This window comes from Coregonus clupeaformis, unplaced genomic scaffold (genome assembly GCF_020615455.1).
Source record: "Coregonus clupeaformis isolate EN_2021a unplaced genomic scaffold, ASM2061545v1 scaf2594, whole genome shotgun sequence".
In the NCBI taxonomy this organism is placed as follows: Eukaryota; Metazoa; Chordata; class Actinopteri; order Salmoniformes; family Salmonidae; genus Coregonus; species Coregonus clupeaformis.
Window position 1 is genome coordinate 23,861 of NW_025536048.1, and position 23,102 is coordinate 46,962.

The 23,102-nt window shown below is 46.9% G+C and overlaps 1 protein-coding gene and 2 pseudogenes across 2 annotated transcripts; 2 read left to right on the plus strand and 1 right to left on the minus strand.

The window, feature by feature from the left end:
* Positions 1 to 1,380: 1,380 nt before the first annotated feature.
* Positions 1,381 to 4,366, plus strand: LOC121564862. 2 transcript variants are annotated; one of them, XM_045219663.1, is made up of 4 exons: positions 1,381 to 2,859; positions 3,145 to 3,353; positions 3,683 to 3,770; positions 4,167 to 4,366. In XM_045219663.1, the coding sequence occupies exons 1-4, from the start codon at positions 1,539 to 1,541 to the stop codon at positions 4,349 to 4,351; spliced, it is 1,803 nt and encodes a 600-aa protein (XP_045075598.1). In that variant the 5' UTR covers positions 1,381 to 1,538; the 3' UTR covers positions 4,352 to 4,366. The 2 variants fall into 2 exon arrangements, with proteins under 2 accessions (XP_045075598.1, XP_045075597.1); XM_045219662.1 differs by having other exon boundaries at positions 1,385 to 2,859; positions 3,100 to 3,353.
* A 480-nt stretch (positions 4,367 to 4,846) lies between these two features.
* Positions 4,847 to 8,738, plus strand: LOC123488926 (annotated as a pseudogene).
* Positions 8,739 to 10,187: 1,449 nt separating this feature from the next.
* LOC121563201 overlaps positions 10,188 to 23,102 on the minus strand; it is a 32,272-nt pseudogene continuing 19,357 nt past the window's right edge.

Below are 23,102 nucleotides of genomic sequence, written 5' to 3' on the forward strand. Positions count from 1 at the left end.
TGCAGGCACCATTCATCCAAGTACATTTCTGTCCGACAACAGAGTGACAGAAGTGTCATCCGATGTTGTGGATCTTGTACTTGAGGTTTTTTGGATAACAGGATTTTTGGATAACAGGAACCCGTCAAGGCCACAGAGTGCCTGCTCCCACAACTCAGCTAGTGGAGCAATAGATATGAGAGCTCTTGCTGGGGACTTGGTCAGACAGGTGTCTGTCAAACTCAGCCCATTTGTCTCTGAGAGTCAACTCTCCACCATGTCCATGACAGATCTGTCATCATCTTTTTCTGACTCCACCTTGAAGCAGTTGTGTTCTCGCTCTGTTGTTGCTCTGGCAACTGCCTGTCAAGCAATCAAAACAGAGCTTGAGAACCAGAGACCTACCAACCTGGCAGCCAGAGACCTACTATCGTCTCTGGTAGAGACCATTGAGGACATGGATATCTCTGACATCCTCCAGGGCCCGTCGGCCATTTTGGAGGAGGCTGCTGTGATAAAGCACCCAGAGATGTCCACCTCGACAATATACAGATCTCTGCTTCTCGACTCATCTCTCGCCTCCTCTAAGATGGTCACTGAGAGCATTATCTTCAACAACCCATGCCCATCAGAGGAGAATGTGAGTATTCAGAAGGAGCTCCCTGCTGATAAAGTTGACATCCTCCATGGTCAACCAGTGGAGGAGTATATTGTCAAAGCTGAGCAATGCATCACTCAGGTCATTCAGGATGCAGCTGTGACATATACTGCTGCGCTGGATAAAACCGACACTTGTGGGAAACTGTCGGAAATCCTATCTGTCCATGTTTCCTCAGAGAATATTGAGGAGGCATCCTCTGATCTCTTTGGTGGAATTATTTCCGACCTGCATGAGGTATCTGAGGTCAATAAGGCCTCCATGCGTACGAAATCAGGTCGCAAAATGTTCTGGGTGGAAGTGAGTTCAGGTTCCCAGAAGATTTATACCAAAACCCTGGACAAACTAAGGAAGCTGTTCACCTCCCACCATCTCACTGAGGGGAAAAAAATACTCCTGTGCAAATCGAGCTTTCTGCAACTGGACTACTTGTAACTGAGGCCACTGTGCAGGAATCTCCTGTAACTGAGGCCACTTTGGCAGTGTCTCCTGTACAGAAGACAGACAGTAAGACCCTTCTAAGTCCCCAGCCTCAGCCTACCAGCTCACCCTCGACACCTGCACTAAAGGGGTAATCAAACAGGTGATCTCGGTGCTGAGGGTGGACACTTCAAAGGAAGACTGCTCCGCTTCCGTTGGGGAGAGCACGTCAAATTCATCCTTCGACTTCAACCAGAAGTTGGACTCGATAATTTCGAAATTGGAGGACCTCACCATTTCGAGTGATGTGACATCAGCCGAGATTGCCACACTCACGCGATCTCTTAGTGCAGCCAGCAGAACCTCTAACATTTCCATCCAGAGCTTTCACAGTGCTGAGTTCCGAGCTAAGGCCAAACACATTGTGAGTGAGACCATTCTCAGAGCTGCTAGCAAAGCCAGCCATTCTTTGCTACAGAGCATGCCTAGCACCACCTTCTCACACCATGCGGTTTCTACAGCCGAAGATATAGTAAATATTATCATGCAAGACCTTGAAAGTGTATCCCAGTACACTGTGGACGACGCAGACTCCTTCCCACTAGGAGAGAAAAAGCTGGAGTTCCAGCTCAAACCCAGAGTTGTCTTTGACAACTTATTGGATGCTGCTCAAACCATGTACCACAGAGTAAAGGATAGACTGAACATCTTTTTCTCTTTTCCACCAGTGTCAGTCACCACAGCCAAATATGTGCTGGACTCCGCCCCTGTGGAGACACTCAGACATTCTAAGTCCGCTGACACTGCTCTTGTTGAGGACAGGAGCCGCCCTCCGTCTGTGAGAAGTGAGAAGCCTTTGTCAAAAGTCTGTTTGGCTAAAAGGTCTAAAGCCCTTGTGTCTTCGAGTGGCTCTTCAACAGACCACCATATAATTGACACATGCAGTGAGGATGTCACTCTGCCCACCAGGAGTATGTCAGTTGTGAGCAACAACAGTTTGAAGAGAGCCTCTCCTCTCCACGGCAGTGGATTGAGTGAAAGTTGCAAACCTCTTGTGGCTCTAAAAGACGTAACAGTGGCAGTCAGCCAAGAAGGCTTTAGCAAAACTGCAAAGAAGACGCTCAGCTTGATCCTAAATGTGATCAAGTGTAGAGTGGCCAACTCTGAGAGTTCATCTGTTGGGCAGATTGCAAGTGAGGAGTGTCTGATAGCCACTAACATGTTAGACTCTGTACTGGAGAGCCTTGACCAGTTGCCTGACATGAGCGCTGCCGATGAAATCACAAGGACAGAATCCCATACCTCTATCGCAATGGACGAGACAGGTTCACGGTCAACGCTTGTGAGCCAACAAGAAATAAACATATCTGACACCAATATCATAGTGAAAACTATAATGGACACATTGAAGACGGACGACCCAGAGATGACTTCAGCAGAAGAACATCTGGATAGGCTCCTGTCAGTTGAAGCCCTTCAAGGTGCATCTGGCAACCTGATCGCAAAGGTCCATGGTCTCATTCAGGAGATAACCATAAACCGCCAGCTTCAATCCATGGTTGGCCACAGAAGCCTCTCTCAACCAGCGCTGCCTAAACCAGCCCTGAGGAAGCTGTCAAAGGACGATGCCTCAGAGCTCATTTACAACTTTGCCCAGACTTCTGTTAGGAGACTCCTGGGGCAGTGTATGGGAAGGCCTATGCCACCATCGGCTGAAATGGTTTTGGATCAGGTCATCAAGTTGATGACAGACGTGGTGATGGACAGCCTGACTTATGTGTCCAAGTCTACAATGGAGGATGGTAAGTGAAAGTACCTATTTTCATCTGCATAGGACTTAATTGTAACATGATGCTCAATACATTGCGTTTTATGATGTGAAATTCACTGGTTGTGTCCAAAATGGCACCTTCTTCCATATTTAGTGCACTACTTTTGACCAGACCCTATGGGCCCTGGTCAAAAGTAGTGCACTATAAAGTGAAGAGAATGCCATTTGGGATGCAGTGACTGACTTCAATGGCTGCGTCCTCTTCTCCCAGTTATTGTACACAGGTCGGTCACACTAGCGTGCTCTTCTCACTCAGACACCAGCAATGCCACAAGTGACATCACTCATGGTGTTGTAGCTGACCTTAATGCTACTGAGGAATTCCCTGCCAGGAGCCTTAGCCCGGCTGATGTAAAGGCTGACGGCATGGCCCGTCTTCCCTCTGCCAGAGGGGAAGAGACTAAGAAGAACAGGAAGTGGCGTTTCCTACCGAAAATGCATAAGTTTCCAAAGATCATGATTAAGGTAGGGTGCTCTGTGTTTTGAGATTACCTCTGTAAGGCAGGGCTGAAATTTACCCTACAGATTCACTACACCCCTATTGTCTCTCAGCATTAGAACAAAACTGTTGTCATTGTCTTTAGGAGGTTGAGTGAGGACGCTGTAATGCAATCCTAATACACATGGGAGAGTCCCAAATGGCACCCTATTCCCTATATAGTGCACCGACTTTTTACCAGAGCTCTCTGGGCCCTTGTCAAAAGTAGTGCCTTACGTAGCGAATAGGGTGCCTTTTAGGATGCACACTCTGTATTTTACACAGGCTCAGTTGTCCTGATGTGTTTTGTCAACAGCTGTTCAAGACAAAAGGGGAACCGAAGAGACACCCTGAACAGGATGCGCTGCCTACCAAACATCTCAGAGAGACTCATATTTCACAGGGTAAGTGATAAGCATCGATAATGTCATATTGATGTATCACCCTATGACAAGCTTGTTAAAACAGTGACAACAGATACAGGCAGACCGACGGACAGACATGCAGACAGACAGGCAGACTGACAGGCAGACGGACGGGCAGACAGACATACAGGCAGACAAAAAGACAGGCAAACAGGCAGACAGACAGACGGACAGGCAGACGGACAGGCAGGCAGGCAGACAGACAGACAGACTGACGGACAGACAGACAGACAGACAGGCAGACAGGCATACAGACGGACAGACAGGCAGACGGACAGACAGGCAGACAGGCAGACAGACGGACAGGCAGACGGACAGACGGACAGACACAAACACACACATTCATTTTCTGATTATGAAATGTTCTCATGACAGATGCTGAGTGTGAGGTTCCAGAGGTTCCATCCACTTCCCCACCCAAGGAGGACCTGACAACCACACCGGCCCCTGCTCCCCAGGAGTCCCAGTCCCGTAAACGCCCACTCATAGTCAGGGTGTTACACGCTCTCTCCAGAGCCATCTCCAAACCATTCACAGGAGCTTCTGGGAAGAAGAATTAGCCAAATGCCTGATTTTATTAATATGATACTTTAATCAGAGCCTTTATTTAATAAAACATTACTGCATTGATTTCTGTCTATAGTAGTCTTCATGTATGTGCAAGATAACGGTAAAGTACTTCAAACCACATAGTCAAAAGTATTCATAGTGAAGTACCGTTTATGATTATTGATTGTGGAAATACACATAATACAGAAAAGTTGTTGTCACATATAAAGACAGACATAAAGGAGAACTCCGTAGACCAGTCACATTCTCAAGCCATAACTAAATCCATGAATGGATCTCCTATAAGATGACAGGAGAACATTTGTAACACTTTCTATGAAGCCTATATCTATAATGCATACACTCAAGTCATTTACATTTTACATTTTAGTCATTTAGCAGAAGCTCTTATCCAGAGCGACTTACAGTTAGTGAGTGCATACATTTTTTTTTCATACTGTCATACACTCATAATGACTTAACTGAGTTAAGTGTTAAGTAAAGTGCAGTTATAAACACATAATGAGGGCTTATTATGTATTTCTTGCAATAAAAAAAGAAAAATGCTACTAGTTTATTAAATATTCATGACTGCTATTGCACGGCTCATGTCCACACTTCTGTACAATAGGGGGCAGTAATGCACCATAACGTTGGATGCCAACTGCCTATAAACCCCACTGAAGAAGAAAAAGCTACTCATGTAATGCATGCTGGAAAGCAGACAAAACTAATGATTTGCAAGAGATCTAAACACGATTTATAAGCTACTGAACAACAAGTCCAAGAAATCATTGCTAACCGCGTTTGCACTTTGAACAGATTTCTCGACAATAATAATGGAAGATGTGACTGGGGCTCAGCTCATTGCAGAGGCACTAAAAGCTCAGGTGAAGTGTGTGCAATATATATAAAACAGTGTTATACTGTGTAACCGTGTTGCTAATAATATATTAGTCGCTGATCATGTCCTTGGCAGTGAGAATGTAACACTATGAGTTGTGAAAGTGTGCCATAGGTCATTGCACTGGTATAGCTAACTATTAATATTGTTGTAGAAAAACATTTAGATGTTTATGTGGAATAGTATATGTTAACACCCTTGTTGATGCATGCCAATGTGTGTGTCAATGCAAAGAAAATCTAAACTACATTGTAACAATTCATATACAATTCAGTATGAAAATGTATGCACTCACTAACTGTAAATCGCTCTGGATAAGAGCGTCTGCTAAATGACTAAAAATGTTTAAAAAAAGGTAAATATACTGTATCTACATGTAACTCTCTACAGAATGTAGAATATATGTTTGGAATAGTTGGTGTTCCAGTCATTGAAGTAGCTAAGGCAGCTCAAGCCTCAGGAATCAAGTATGTGGGAATGCGCAATGAACAAGCCATAAGCCACCTTTTTATTACTAAACCAGCTCTCCCCAAATCATGTGATATTAACTACCCGTACATAGACTACAGGAGCGTGTAGTGTGTGAGGGTCAGTTTCATAGCTTTTTTGCATTGCTAATTATGTCTGCCTGTCTGTCTGACCCTTTGTGTGTCTGTCTGCCTGTCTTCCTGTCTGTCCCTCTGTCTGTCTGTTCCTCTCCAGTCCAGGTGCGTGTCTGGTTGTGTCTGGACCGGGACTCATCCATGCACTTGGTGGAATGGCCAACGCTAACATGAACTGCTGGTATGCTAGAACTCCACAAACAGAAGACCCTACTACTCATGTTCAGTGGTCCTTTCAAAAGAAGGGATGCTATCCGCACACTGCAAAAAATGATCTGAGGACTCCAAACTATCTCAGATTGTCAGTTGATGTCATTGTGTGATACCCCTCTCTCTGTAGGCCTGTGATTGTTATTGGAGGCTCCTCCGATCAAAACCAAGAGACCACTGGGGCGTTTCAAGAGTTTCCACAGGTACCGATTGAACCATGATATTTATGACTTTTGAACATTAGGGGGTTGTTTCCCAGGACACAGATTAAGCCTAGTCATGGCCTAAAAAGCAAACTCAATAGAGAATCTCTGTCTGGGAAACTGGCCCTAGCAGTTTAATTGCTGAAAGAGGAAATAATTTGTTATTTGTGGTCCTCTTTCTCTGTCAGGTGGAGGCATGCAGATTGTACAGTAAGTTCTCTGCTAGGTCTAGCAGTCTGGATATGATCTCCTCAGTGGTAGAGAAGGTATACAGTCTACTCTGACTCCCTCTGTGTAGTCCTCTTCATATCATTTGGTATCACCTGCAATTGTCTTTTTTCTGACCTCTAATTTTCCAGCTTAGCAAGGTACCTTAACTGCTTCATAAGAGCACAGCACAGCCTTAATTGATCTGAATTTAAGGGTGTTTGGTATGTCTAAGGCAGCACGCACTAGCATGTATGGACGTCCAGGTGCTGTATACGTAGACATATCTGGGGACATGGTCAATGCTAAATTGGACAGGAGCAGAGCCAGGTTAGTGGCCATCACTGTCTTTCATCCATTTAAAATGTATACTAATGTGTTACTGTTGAATATGTATACCTCTGAATTCACATCACCGTAGTCATTTTTATTTTATCTTGTTATACCTTTTAACGTCTGAAGTGAACCAGAAATTAAATTACTTAGAAAATATAGCACTATATCAAAATATTCTCATCAGAGAATAGCAATAAGCCTCGATAGACCTTCATGGTTTATTTACATATGCAATAAAGTTGCTAGGTAACATGTTTAATGTTTGACCTATTATTTATTATTTCCTTTGTCAGAGAGGTGCCCTGTAGTCCACCTCCTCCTGTGAGTATGGCTGACCATATGGCGATCACAGAAGCACTGGCGGTCCTGAAAGGAGCCAAACGGACTTTACTCATCATTGGCAAAGGTAGGCATTGCTTTTTTAATAGCCAGATAATCTGGGGGAAACAGAACTAAAATCTTGCATAATTGCGTCAGATACTTGGATAAGGTCTGGGGAGATGTTAAGAGAAAGATACTAACGCCACTTGCGAACTCTCCACCCCCCTAAACGGAAACTCTCTGCAAGTTTCCGGCAAGTTTATGGGCCAAATGTCCCCTCCCGTTCTGAAATTGAAAAGATGCGAGCACCTGCGAAATCGGGATTTGTCCAAATGATTAGTGGTGAAAAATCAGCGCATCGGAACAAAGTTGTCACATCCCATTCTGTTGACAGACGCTACTTCCAGTTATGTTACGTGCGTCTGTCCAAGAGAGATCAATAGCCAGCTGAGACGCACTGTAACACATATAGCACTGTACCACGGTTCAGTTGAAAACTGGGCCACGTTCAGTCGACAAATGTTGTTGACATGATTTCTCATTCTACCTGTCTGAGAGGCACGTCTCGTTCTACATGCTATATTTCTATCTGAACGTTGCACAACGTTTGCTCAGCTGAATGCATCCCAGTTGTGAAGACCAGTCTGTTGAAATCCGTGTGGCAGTGCCCTCTGTCTGTGTCCCTCTGCAGGTGCAGCCCATTGAAGAGCAGAGGGGGCTCTGAAGGAGCTGGTGGAGGGGTGTGACCTGCCCTTCCTGCCCACCCCCATGGGTAAAGGGGTGCTGCCTGACGATCACCCCAACTGTGTTGCTGCTGCCCGCTCCAGGTCAGCCTCTCCTTCTCTCAGCTGGCATCATATTCATGTACAGACCATTGACTGTATAAGTAGGACCAAGAATTTCCCTGACCATTTGAACGGACCACGAAACTCCTGAAATCCCTATCTATAACTAGTCTCTCCTGGCCAGGTCATGTCAATGTAAACTGGTGTCAATCAAACAACTACACTACTCCTATAACTAGCCTCTTTTCATTACATTTTGTTTTGTCCCTGCTCTCCTCCTCCTCTCTTCCTATCCTCCTCCTCCTCTCTTCCTATCCTCCTCCTCCTCTCTTCCTCCTCCTCCTCCTCTTCCTATCCTCCTGGTTCTATGGTCTTGGTGGGGACTGCAGAGCTCTGCTCCAGTCTGATGTTGTGGTCCTACTTGGTGCCAGACTCAACTGGATCCTGCACTTTGGCCTTCCCCCAGGTTTGACACCCAAGTAAAGGTCATCCAGCTAGGTCAAAGGTCACCAGTAGGGTTTCTTTTTTTTCCTTCTTTTTTTCGGATTCCAGATTTTCTGCTTATTCCGTTCTGATTTCTGGAATCTTCCAACAGGGATTTCTGGGAATTTGGGGAAAGTAACTGTAATTTTGCAACCCTAGTCACAGGTCATTTCATAGTGAACTACATTTCATTGTAACCAGGTATAAAGGTATTTGACTCAGTCTATTGGATTTAGTCTATCAATTATATAGCTTCTCTATAAGTCTTTGTGGTCTCTCCAAATAATGTCATGGCTGTCTTAGTGCTGTACAGTACATCTATATTTAAGCAATAAGGCCCGAGGGGGTGTGGTATATGGCCAATATACCACGTCTAGGGGCTGTTCTTAAGCACGATGCAACGCAGAGTGCCTCGACGATACAGCCCTTAGCCGTGGTATATTGGCCCTATACCACAAACCCCAGAGGTGCCTTATTGCTATTATAAACTGGTTACCAACGTAATTCGAACAGTCAAAATAAATTTCTAATCAAATCAAATCAAATTTTATTGGCCACATGCGCCGTAATACAACAGGTGCAGACATTACAGTGAAATGCTTACTTACAGCCCTTAACCAACAGTGCATTTATTTTAAACAAAAAAGTAAAAATAAAACAACAACAAAAAAAGTGTTGAGAAAAAAAAGAGCAGAAGTAAAATAAAATAACAGTAGGGAGGCTATATATACAGGGGGTACCGGTGCAGAGTCAATGTGCGGGGGCACCGGCTAGTTGAGGTAGTTGAAGTAATATGTACATGTGGGTAGAGTTAAAGTGACTATGCATAAATAATTAACAGAGTAGCAGCAGCGTAAAAGGATGGGGTGGGGGGGGCAGTGCAAATAGTCCGGGTAGCCATGATTAGCTGTTCAGGAGTCTTAAGGCTTGGGGGTAGAAGCTGTTGAGAAGTCTTTTGGACCTAGACTTGGCACTCCGGTACCGCTTGCCGTGCGGTAGCAGAGAGAACAGTCTATGACTAGGGTGGCTGGAGTCTTTGACAATTTTGAGGGCCTTCCTCTGACACCGCCTGGTATAGAGGTCCTGGATGGCAGGAAACTTGGCCCCAGTGATGTACTGGGCCGTACACACTACCCTCTGTAGTGCCTTGCGGTCGGAGGCCAAGCAGTTGCCATACCAGGCGGTGATGCAACCAGTCAGGATGCTCTCGATGGTGCAGCTGTATAATTTTTTGAGGATCTGAGGACCCATGCCAAATCTTTTCAATCTCCTGAGGGGGAATAGGCTTTGTCGTGCCCTCTTCACGACTGTCTTGGTGTGTTTGGACCATGATAGTTCGTTGGTGATGTGGACACCAAGGAACTTGAAGCTCTCAACCTGTTCCACTACAGCCCCGTCGATGAGAATGGGGCGTGCTCAGTCCTCTTTTTTTTCCTGTAGTCCACAATCATCTCCTTTGTCTTGGTCACGTTGAGGGAGAGGTTGTTATCCTGGCACAACACGGCCAGGTCTCTGACCTCCTCCCTCAACGTGACCCATGTTATACGGTCAGATATACCACAGCTTTCAGCCAATCAGCATTCAGGGCTCGAGTCACCCGGTTTATAAAAGGGAACGTGTGTGTGTCAGCCTTAGCATTATGTGGTGGTGCCTGGTTATTTCTGTTGTGTTTAGCTTGAGGTTTGGCCACTCCTCCAGCTGCTGTTACATGTGTCACGCACGGCGCTCTTCCTGTCGTGTCGTTGCTGGTATGTTGTAGTAACGTTCCACATACGTTATTTATGTCAAGGTCAATGTCAAGGTTGATCTGTGTGCTGAGGAGATGGGGAACAACGTGCAACCTGCTGCTGCTCTCCTGGGGGGACATCAATACTATTGTCAAGCAGGTAACACAACACAGTCCTGGGGGACTGGAGATCCTGGTTTGAATCCAGGCTCTGTCGTAGCCGGCCGCGACCGGGAGACCCATGGGGCGGCGCACAATTGGACCAGCGTCGCCTAGGGTAGTGGAGGGAATGGCCGGCTCAGTTCGTAGAGCATGGTGTTTGCAACGCCAGGGTTGTGGGTTCGATTCCCACGGGGGGTATGAAAAAAAAGTTACGTATGCACTAACTGTAAGTCGCTCTGGATAAGAGCGTCTGCTAAATGACTTAAACATGTTAAATGTAGAGGGCCCCGTAAACAGTTCCACAAACGTCAGCATGAGTGCGCTGACTGTGGAAGCACTAATCACTGGACCAAAGCTCACTGTCAGATGCACCAGCTGTGCGTCAAGTGCTTTTCTCCGGGCCACATGAGCTTTGACTGTAGTGAGGCTGGGCAGCGACAGAACCCTGGATGTGGACAGACTGGCAGGTCTCAGGAAAACTAGAAAGCCTCCGTTCTGAGGAGGGCAATGTGGGGCATTCTTATTTTTCCTCCACTGATGATGATATCCAATCTGTTTATTCTTACTTTTGTGAGTCAGTACCCAAGAACAACACAGTCATTTTTCAGAACACAATGAGAATTAATCAGAAAGACAGTTTGTTTTACACCACTGTGCTAGTACAGGATAAAGTTGAGCTGAAGGGGATGTTAGATAGTGGGTCCATGGCTACTACTCTGCGCGCAGATATTGTACCTCGGTTGAGGGAGGCAGGAGTGGTAGAGGGGAACTTTCTAGCTCCTTCAGACATTATCCTGGTGGATTGTGGTGGGAACAAACTAGCCCAGTGGGCATGTGTGACTTAAAAATGCAACTTTATGGCTTCTGTTATGTAGTCCCAGTGCTTATTGTTGATGGGCAGGTTGATGAACTCATTGTGGGAACTAATGTGTTGAAGTCTCTGATTAGACAGTGAGTTTCTATGTGCTCACGCAGGTGCCCGAGAGCTGTGGCTGCACCAAGGGCTAAGCTATTGTGTGTTGTCTCTTCGTGTACAGGTATGTCATTTATTTTGTCAGAATTATGTTGTATATCATTTTACTTGTATTGTATAGTGTGTTGTTAGGCACGGAATGTGTGCATGCAGCACCTGTTCTCTTTTGCCTGACCTTCAACTAGCAAGGTGCCCGAGAGCTGTGGCTGCACCAAGAGCTAACATATTGTGTGTTGTCTCTTCGTGTGCAGGTCGAATAAAAATTATCCAACCATCAGAATTCCAGTTGTGGCAGTGTCCTAATTACGTGACCTGCCGACTGGTCAGCTCAAGCCGACCGCCGGAGCTGTGCATGTGGATGAGGTGCACGACCTGCGCATGTGAATTTGTTGATGGCTTACTGTAAGTGAATATATACTGTAAACAGTGAAAGTGAATGTAGCATATTCATTAGATACAGGTATTCGTGCTTATTTGTATGTTTTGGATGAATTTGTTTATTGCATTAATTTTTTGGGGTATTTAAATGCACTAAATTACATTGTATTTTAGTGCTCTGTTGAGCCATGGAAGATTCTCAAATCCATAAGACGTGTTATGCTGGGGATTTTAGTGTGGGTAGAGGGAGGGGTGTCCTTCCATTTACACCAATTGTACAGTCAGCTCCTGGGAGTAGAGCGTTTGCTAGTCCTGAGTTTGCAAGCACTGGGAGGGGGTAGGCTGTTTGTTCCACCTGACCAGGGTATCCCACCTCTGTCTTTTGAAGTACCATCATCCACAGTACTCGGTGATAATGGGATGCCTCCGAGTCAGCTTAGTGACCTTATTAAGCAGATTGGTTCAGAGATAGGAGAATCTATCAGAGCGAGTTTACTGCAGCCTGGGGTTTCAAGTCTTTCTCCTGCCCGTCCCCTCACCAACCCCAGCAGTTTCCCCTGCCTGAGCAGTGTGGGTCAACCTTTATTGATGCGTCCAAGCTGAATCTGGTTGTGAAGTCAGATGTTAGTGCTCCACCTCTTTTTAGGGGTGATGGCTCAGATAAGTACTCTGTCCTGGAGTGGGAGGAGTTAATGGAAGTCTACCTAGAGAAGAGGGGTTACACTGGGTCTGGGAATGTTGGGGAGGTGATGTCTAGGCTCATGGGGAGGGCACGGGATGTGACCAAAGTCTGGAAGCGTAACAACCTTGTTGTCACAGATGTTAAGGCGGTGTTCAGTGTTTTCAAGCAACACTTTGGGGATACTGTCTGCTCAGGTATGCCATTAGCTGATTTCTATTCAATCAAACCATAAGCTAATGAGGGTCCAATAGATTTCTGGATTAGGCTTAACAAAGCTGCAGAGGCAGCCGAACAGTACCTTGTGAGTGAGGGCAGGACCTTACCCAATCAGTGCTCAGAGTTGGCAGTCATGTTTGTACGCAACTGTCCTGATAAAGAGTTGGCCCAAGTGTTCAAGAGCAAACCCATTCGTGACTGGACAGCCAGTGAGGTACAGGATCGGTTGGATGAACTGTTAAGGGAACGTAAAGCATGTAGAACACAACTTTCACAGCAGGTTGCTGCTGTTTTTGACTGCCCTCAGGAGGGAGTGGGTCCTGTGAAAAGACCTAATGTGTCATCTTTTTCTCAATGTGGCCGTGAACCAGACCTGGCACCATCTGTATCTGAGGGTGGGACATTAAAGAAAGTTTTGACTTTGTTAGAGAAGGCTCTGGTCAGCAATACTCAGTCTGTGAGTGGCGCAGTGGTCTAAGGCACTACATCGCAGTGCTAGCTGTGCCACTAGAGATCCTGGTTCGAATCCAGGCTCTGTCGTAGCCGGCCGCGACCGGGAGACCCATGGGGCGGCGCACAATTGGACCAGCGTCGTGGAGGGAATGGCCGGCTCAGTTCGTAGAGCATGGTGTTTGCAACGCCAGGGTTGTGGGTTTGATTCCCACGGGGGGTATGAAAAATTTAATAATGTATGCACTAACTGTAAGTCGCTCTGGATAAGAGCGTCTGCTAAATGAGGGCAATGTGGGGCATTCTTATTTTTCCTCCACTGATGATGATATCCAATCTGTTTATTCTTACTTTTGTGAGTCAGTACCCAAGAACAATACAGTCATTTTTCAGAACACAATCAGAATGACAGTTTGTTTTACACCACTGTGCTAGTACAGGATAAAGTTGAGCTGAAGGGGATGTTAGATAGTGGGTCCATGGCTACTACTCTGCGCGCAGATATTGTTCCTCGGTTGAGGGAGGCAGGAGTGGTAGAGGGGAACTTTCTAGCTCCTTCAGACATCATCCTGGTGGGTTGTGGTGGGAACAAACTAGCCCAGTGGGCATGTGTGACTTAAAAATGCAACTTTATGGCTTCTGTTATGTAGTCCCAGTGCTTATTGTTGATGGGCAGGTTGATGAACTCATTGTGGGAACTAATGTGTTGAAGTCTCTGGTTAGACAGTTCAAATCAAATGACAGCTACTGGCGGGTGGCGGGTACACCAGGTTCCTCTAGCCAGTGTGATGTCAAATCTGGAGAGATGGAGAGGAGACTCCATCCCAGATAAAGTGGGCACCATTAAGTTGAAGATAGCAGTAACGCTCCAACCCATGAGTGAGCATCTGGTGTGGGGCCGCCACCGCCAAAGACAAAACTCTCTGTGGGCAGTACTGTTGTTGTCGAGCCCAGCACGCCTCGTTGTGTGAATCGACACATACTAGTGGGGGAGAGTAGTTACGCTCTGTGGGGGGGATGGATGGCTCCCTGTGAAGATTGTGAATCCAACAACATCGGCAGTTACCCTGAGACGAAATGCTAAAGTGGCGGATGTGTACCCTTGCATTGCATTGGAGTATTTTAATGATGTCAAGCAGCAAGCAGCTCATCAGAATGTGGCAAAGGCTCAATGTGACAGATCACATGGCAGTCTGACAGCTAAGAGTTCAGTTGGTGGCAGTGTAGATAATGGCAACAGTACACTGAGGAATCTTGGACTTCAAGGCCTGTCTGTTGAGGAGTGTCCAGTTTCACAGTTCTGGAAAGATAAACTTGTCAACTTATTTGGGAAGTATGACACAGTGTTCTCTAGACATAGCCTAGATTGTGGCGAGGCAAAGGAGTTCTGCCTTCGCATACGGTTGACTGATGACCGCCCATTTCGATGACCTTATCGTAGGCTGTCTCCAGCTCATTACCAAAAACTCAGGGAAACACTGGATGATATGGAGGAAAAGGAAATCGTCAGAAAATCCAGCAGCGAGTATGCCTCACCATTGGTGCTGGTATGGAAAAAGAATGGGGACTTGCGCCTATGTACTGACTTCAGGTGGTTAAATGCCCGCACAGTAAAGGATGCTCATCCCCTGCCTCATCAGGCTGATGTACTGGCCGCGCTGGGAGGTAATGCCTTCTTCATTTGACATCAGGGTATTACAACGTGCCACTGCATGAAGAGGACAAGAAATACACTGCCTTTTCCTCCCCTTTAGGTCTGCACGAGTACAATCGGTTACCTCAGGGCCTCTGCAACAGCCCGGCTACTTTTATGAGAATGATGCTGACCATCTTTGGTGACCAAAACGTTCTAAGTCTCCTTTGTTACTTGGATGATCTGATGGTTTTTGCTAAGACGGAGGAAGAGAGTCTGCAGAGACTTGAGATGGTTTTTCAGCGGTTGCAGGCGCACAACCTTAAACTGTCTCCTGTCTAAGTGCAAGTTTCTGAGGAGGTCTGTAAAGTTTTGGGCCACATCATTTCTCAGGAGGGTGTAGCCACTGACCCTGCTAAAGTTCAAACCATTTTGAATGTGACTGAGAGTGAAGCTGAGAGTGAAGCTGATGGTGTCACACCGTCTCCTATCAAAATAGGTTCTTTCCTTGGTATGGTAGTATACTATTAGCACTACATTGGAGAATTGTTCCATGGTTGCTAGGCCATTGTTTCAGCTAACTACAGGTCAGAAGAAGCCTAGGAGAGGCAAGGGTAGGAAGAGGCCTGGTCCCCCTCGCAGGCTCACTGCTGCAGACTGGACTGCCGAATGTCGACTCGCTTTTGAAGCTTTGAAATCAGCACTAGTTGACCAGGCACTGCTGGTTCATCCAGATTTTTCTCAGCCATTTCTACTTTCCGTGGATGCATCTACTAGTGTTTTGGGAGCTGTACTATCACAAGTGCAAGATGGGAAGGACATAGCCAGGCCGATAGCTTTTGCTAGTAAATCTCTTAATCATGCACAATCCAAGTATCCTGCTCACCGGCTGGAATTTCTAGCCATGAAATGGGCCATTCATGATAAATTCAGCCATTGGCTGCGAGGGCATAAGTTTACTGTGTGGACCGACAACGATCCACTCAAATATATTCTTACAAAGCCGAGACGATGCATGCGAGCAGAGATGGGTTGCAAAGCTGGCACCCTTTGAGTGGCGCAGTGGTCTAAGGCACTGCATCGCAGTGCTAGCTGTGCCACTAGAGATTCTGGTTCGAATCCAGGCTCTGTCGTAGCCGGCTGCGACCGGGAGACCCATGGGGCGCCGCACAATTGGCCCAGCGTTGTCCAGGGTAGGGGAGGGAATGGCCGGCAGGGATGTTGCTCAGTTGGTAGAGCATGGCGTTTGCAACGCCAGGGTTGTGGGTTTGATTCCCACGGGGGGCCAGTATGAAAAATAAAAATGATGTATGCACTCACTAACTGTAAGTCGCTCTGGATAAGAGCGTCTGCTAAATGACTAAAAATGTAAAATAAAAATGATATCCAGTACATACAGTGGGGAGAACAAGTATTTGATACACTGCCGATTTTTGCAGGTTTTCCTACTTACAAAGCATGTAGAGGTCTGTAATTTTTATCATACATACACTTCAACTGTGAGAGACGGAATGTAAAACAATCACATTGTATGATTTTTAAGTAATTAATTTGCATTTTATTGCATGACATAAGTATTTGATACATCAGAAAAGCAGAACTTATTATTTGGTACAGAAACCTTTGTTTGCAATTACAGAGATCATACGTTTCCTGTAGGTCTTGACCAGGTTTGCACACACTGCAGCAGGGATTTTGGCCCACTCCTCCATACAGACCTTCTCCAGATCCTTCAGGTTTCGGGGCTGAGATCCCCAAAGCCTACAAGAATTCTGATAGTGAAACTCCACTCAGCTGGGATGGTGCTGTGCCTGATGTTGTTAACTTGGTTGAAGATGCTTTGTCAGTCTGGTCTGTGACAATCTACCAGGATTCTGATCAGTCGTCTGACACTACTAGTGTTGAGTCGGAAATTGAAAGTGTGCTGGCTCCGGATATGCTGATCTGTAGTACTCCCCAACCTGAGGTTAGACCTTTGAGCACGGTTGGTGCTGTCCGTGACATTCCTGCTAGGTTTTTGGGTGAGGGTGTTCGGACTAGACTAGGTAGATTTATTAATCCAGTGAATAGGCTAATCCAAACTATGTCTACACAGGAAATGAAACAATTCTTGGTTTTCAGTGACGGTAGGATATTGCCTACCTTTTCTTTGTTGTGTGTATGTGGTAATCTAAGTGGGTCTTAGAGTGATTTGTGGGTTTGTCTAATATTTTTGACAATTCATGTAACTTTGTGTGTAGTTCATCAGCATAAAATGTATTTGGCATTTTTTGTATAGGGTTGAATAAGGGATTAGCTACCTCTTATTTTTCCTAATCCTTCACGGGATAGCTTTCCAGCTGATCGACCATTTGTGGGTCTAGAATTAAGGGACTACACTGGGTTACTCTGTCGCCCTGTGGGTGTGGGAATGTTTTTTTTCTTTCTTTGCTTTGTTACCTTCGAGGTTATGTGTTTTGTTTTGTGTTTATAATATAGTGTAAAACAGTAGGGGTGAATGTAGTAGTGTGATGTTGTTCCCCTAGATTATGCACCAAGTTGCACACAAGGACAGTTCAACTAGGCCAGGTCAAGAGGGGATGTTAATAAGTTAATAATAATAATAATAATAATATTAATTCAATGTGGTTTTTATTTAATTACAGCTGCATAGCTAATGTAATTTTTTGGTGTACAAACATTTTTATATATCTATATTGTAAATACACCTAATTGAAAAGTTTTGTATATTTTGGTTTGGTCCATCGCGGGTTATCTGTATTTATGTACCCTCTTATTGTTCTCTTTTGCCTGTCCTTCAACTAGCAAGGTATGTTGTCCTTGGCGCCGTAATTTGTCAATATAAAACTGTGGTAAAGTTACACAAAGTGCTGTTACGCAACTATAGGTTTTGTTACAATGTGGACAATATAAAGATTTATGTTAACAACTTTCACCAAGCTCGCTAATTTGGGTACCTATTGTAACTCGGGAGTATTTGGGTCAGTGTTTGAGTGAGTTTCCTATAGTGCTCACGCAGGTGCCCGGAGCTGTGGCTGCACCAAGGGCTAACCTATTGTGTGTTGTCTCTTCGTGTACAGGTATGTCATTTATTTTGTCAGAATTATGTTGTATATCATTTTACTTGTATTGTATAGTGTGTTGTTAGGCACTGAATGTGTTTATGCAGCACCTGTTCTCTTTTGCCTGACCTTCAACTAGCAAGGTGCCCGAGAGCTGTGGCTGCACCAAGGGCTAACATCATTTTTTTGTCTCTTCGTGTGCAGGTCGAATAAAAAATTATCCAACCATCAGAATTCCAGTTGTGGCAGTGTCCTAATTAAAAGTACACAACGCAGAACGAACCACGCTGCATATGCATAATGATGTAGTAAACAACATCGCTCTGCGTGGGAACTTTTGGTGGGGGGGAAGTAGACTTTATAAGTCTCCATGGTGGGTATGTTATGATTTAACTGGATAGAACCCAAATGCAGACAAGTACACCAAGCCAGAGAAGTTTTAACAGGTTTATTATAATGTTCAATAGTCCAGGTTTCCAATAAATGGGGAAGAGCAAGTCCAGGTTACAGGGAGGGTACAGATCCAGGTCAGGGCAGGTGTGGTACCGAATGTCCTAGTGTCCGTGGTGAGTCCAAAGGAGAGGCCCGATAGTGGAGAGCAGGATGGTGGTGGCAGGAGTGAAGCGGAGGCAGGAGTCAGGTTCCAAATATCTGTGGCACAGGAGAAAAAGTAAATAAACAGTCCAAAAACACAAGAGCGAAAACAGACAGGTTGAGTCGGCAGCGAGACTAACATGGTTGTCTTGACTATGATCTGACGATGAGTGGAAAGTTGACCGGTCTTAAAGGCTGAGGTGATTATGGTGAATGAGCTGCAGCTGGAACCCTGACTCCCGCACACCAGACTTCACTCCTGCAATCAAGGACAGACAGAGGGGAGGAGGAGAGCAGAGAGAGAGCTACCTAGCAGCAGTAGGCCTAACAGTACCCCCCTCTACGGACGCCACCTGGCGGCCGACAGGGTTTATCAGGATGTAACCTATGAAACTCACGAACCAGAGCAGGATCCACAATGAAGCTCCTGGGCACCCAGGAACGTTCCTCAGACCATAACCCTCCCAATCCACCAGGTACTGGAAACCACGAACCCCGGCGGCGAACATCCAGAAGTCGCGGACAGTGGAGACCGGACCCCCACCCACGATCTTGGGCGGAGGAGGGGGACAAGAGGGCGGGCACAAAGGGCTAACCGACACAGGCTTAATCTGGGAAAACATGAAAGGTGGAATGAACCCGTAGGGAGGCAGGAAGCTGTAGCTTAACCGCGCAGGGGTTAACAATAGACAGTATCTTGAACGGTCCTATAAAACGAGGCGCCATCCTCGACTCCACCTTCAATGGAAGGTCCCGTGACTTCAGCCATACCTCTTGACCAGGAGAGTAACCGGAGCCTGGGACCAGTGACGGTTGGCTTGCCTCTGCATGTACGCGAAGCTGGGACAGAGCTACCCTGGCCTTCCTCCAGACCTTGCAGCAGCGGGGCGCATGTGGGACTGCACCGAGGGTACCGCAAGTTCCCTCTCTTGGGAAGGGAACAGGGAGGTTGATAAACCCAGAGCACACAGAAAAGGAGACAAACCAGAGGAAGCGTTAGTCAAGGTGTTATGAGCATATTCCACCCAGGGGAGCATGGAGCTCCATGACCCAGGGTTAGACCCAGTGACACAGCGAAGTGCGGTCTCCATCTCCTGGTTCGCTCTCTCGGCTTGCCCGTTGGTCTGGGGGTGATATCCAGAGGACAGGCTGGATGTAATGCCCAAAGCTTTACAGAAAGCTTTCCACACCTGGGAGACAAACTGGGGACCCTGTCAGAGACAATATCCGTGGGTAGACCATGAGAGCTGGAACACATGTTCAACCAAAATATCAGCCGTTCCTCTGGCAGTGGGCAGTTTAGGTAGGGCCAAAAATGAGCGAACTTAGAAAAACGATCAATCACCGTAAGAATGACAGTCTTACCAGATGAGGGGGGAAGTCCAGTGACAAAAAATCCATAGGATATGCGACCAGGGCCGGCTGGGTATAGGTAGAGGTCGAGATGACCAGCGCTTGGCCTGGGTGGAGTTTTTACTTCAGGCACATACCGTACAAGCAGCAATGAAGGCTCGAGTGTCCGCCTCCATCGTGGCCCACCAGAACTTCCGTCGCACAAAGTCAAGGGTCCGCGAAACTCCAGGGTGACAGGTAAGGGGAGACGAGTGAGCCCACTGAAGTACCTGGGAGCGAGCAGACTCAGGGACAAACATCCGGTTAGGAGGACCCTCCCAGGGTCAGCTTGATGATGTTGAGCCTGTCCAACAATCCCCTCGATGTCACATGTGATGACCTGCAATACTGCAGGTAGGAGGCAAAATGGGTTCAGGGTTATACCAGTATCAACAGCCGAATGAACACGAGACAGGGCGTCAGGCTTGACGTTACGTGACCCAGGACGGTAAGACAGAGAAAAAATTGAATCTCCCAAAAAATAGTGCCCACCTGGCTTGACGGGGTTGAGCTGCGCTGACTGGAGGTAAGCCAGATTCTTAGTGATCCGTCCAAACGATGAAGGGTTGTTCCGCCCCCTCCAACCAATGTCGCCACTCCTCGAGAGCCAGCTTAACGGCGAGCAGTTCACGATTTCCAACATCATAATTCCTCTCTGCCTGAGAAAGTTTCTGAGAGAAAAGCACAGGGATGCAGTTTGTTATCTTCAGGAGAACGTTGGGACAACACTGCACCTACCCCAGTGTCGGATGCATCCACCTCCACGACAAACTGGCGGTGGGGTCCGGCTGCATCAGAATGGGAGCCGAGGCGAAGCGATGTTTCAGTTCTTCGAACGCTGATTCGGCCCTTCATTCCAAGCGAACGGCGTGGAGATGGAGGTGAGAGCGGGTGGAGTGGCGCCGCAATGCGGCTGTAGTCCTTGATGAACCTCCTATAGAAGTTCGCAAACCCCAGGAATCGTTGAAGTTGGTTGCGGGTAGAGGGAGCTGGCCAGTCCGTGACAGCAGAGATCTTAGCTGGGTCCATCCGCAGCCCCCCTGAGCTATGATGTAACCAAAAGAGGTCTCAGACACATGAAATTCACATTTCTCCATCTTCACAAACAGTTTGTTCTCCAACAACCTTTGCAACACCTGGCGCACATGCAGTTCATGTTCCTGGGAGGACTCTGAGAAAATCAAGATATCATCCAGATAGACAAAAACAAACCGATTCAACATGTCCCGAAGGACATCATTGACTAGTGCCTGAAAAACAGCAGGGGCATTAGACAACCCAAAAGGCATAACCCGATACTCAAAATGTCCCAAGGGTGTGTTGAAGGCAGTCTTCCATTCATCACCCATACGAATGCGCACCAGGTGATACGCATTTCGTAGATCCAGTTTCGAAAGATGGTAGCACCATGAAGGAGGGGAAAAGCAGAATTAATCAAAGGCAGAGAATACTTGTTCTTAATGGTGATGTTGTTAAGTCCACGGTAATCAATACAGGGTCTGAGGGTCTTATCCTCTTAGCAACAAAAAAGAATCCCGCTCCTACAGGTGACGAGGAAGGACGCATAATACCTGCCGCCAAGGAGTCCCGAATGTAGTCTCCATAGCCTCCGTCTCCGGCCGGGAGAGATTGTACAGGCGACTGCTGGGGGAGGGGGCTCCTGGCTGGAGGTCAAGGGCGCAGTCGTAAGGGCCGGTGAGGAGGAAGAGAAGCAGCTCTGTGTTTGCAGAAAACGGATGCCAGGTCATGATACACGCCAGGAACAGCAGAAAGATCCATGGACTCCAGTGGAGGTTGAGGCACAGTACTGGCAGGAGTCTGAGCAGAACACAAACAATTCACATGACAAAATGTGCTCCATGAAACAATGCTACCTGTCACCCAATCAATGTGTGGATTGTGTTTTATGAGCCAGGGGATACCAAGGACCAGGGGAGTCTGTGGGCAGTCGATAATATGGAATTGAATGTTCTCCTGATGATTTCCCGACACTCCTAAGACAAACAGGAACAGTCTGATGGGTAATGCGGGTCAACAATTGTCCATTTAGACCCTTAGCCTGCAGCGGACAGTCCATAGGAACAGTCTCCAAATCCATTTGTTGAGCCCACTCTCTATCCAAAAAGCTTGGCGTCGGCACCAGAGTCAATCAGCGCACTAACAGAGAAATTCTGGGACTGCCACTGGAGGGATGCCTGGAGCAGAATGCGGGGAGAAGAGGAAGAATCCGCTGCTCGGCTCACCAAAACTTCTCCCATAAATGATGAGCCGCCCTTTTCCCGGACGAACTGGGCAGGAAGGAACGAAATGACCAGCTTCTCCACAATACAGGCAGACCCGAGCCTGAATACGACGTGCACGCTCCTCTGAGGACAACCGTCACGACCCACCTCCAGGCGGGTTCAGTGCTCCCAGTATCGACTCGGGAAGACACGGCTCTCTCCGTAGGGACGATGCGAGGGAGGAGTTTGTTGATGACAGACAGGTTGCTTGGAACTAACACCTCTCCCGGCGGCGCTCCCAATCCGATTATCCAACCGATAGTGAGTGAAATAAGATTATCCAGCGTAGGGATTCATCATATGACACCAATTCATCTTTTAAAGTCTCAGACAAAGCATTGATGAACACTCCTTGTAATGCCTCGTCATTCCAACCACTCACTGCTGCTAAAGTCCGAAACTCCACTGCCATCCTCCGCCACACTACGAGCCCCCTGCCAGAAGAGAAAACAACTGTTTCGCAGCCCCCTTGCCTCGTACGGGTGGTCAAAACCTTCCTCATCTCCGTGGTGAAGGCCACGTGAAGCGTTGCAAATGTCCGACTGACTCTCCCAGACCGGGATCCCCAGGCACGAGCGGAACCGCTAGTAGAGTTGATAAGGTAGGCAATACGGGCTCTTTCTGAGGCGTAGGTGAGGGGCTGTTGTTCAAACACTAACGAGCATTGAGTCAAAAAATCGCCACAGGTTCCCATGTTCCCGCCATAGCGCCTGGAGCAGGAACAAAAGGCTCTCTGATCCGGGCTGAAGGGGTAGTAAGGACAGACACTTGATTGGTGAGTAATTGAACCTGATTAAGCAGCACCTGACTGTCCTCAGCAATCGTCTTAAACAGGGTATCATGTTGGCCAAGTAGAATGCCCTGATTGGCTATGGCAGTCCAAATTTGAGTGCACTCTGGGGTGGTATCGAGCTACTGTCTGCTGGGTTATCGTTTGGTCAGATCATACTGTTATGATTTAACTGGATAGAACCCAAATGCAGACAAGTACACCAAGCCAGAGAAGTTTTAACAGGTTTATTATAATGTTCAATAGTCCAGGTTTCCAATAAATGGGGGAAGAGCAAGTCCAGGTTACAGGGAGGGTACAGATCCAGGTCAGGGCAGGTGTGGTACCGAATGTCCTAGTGTCCGTGGTGAGTCCAAAGGAGAGGCCCGAGT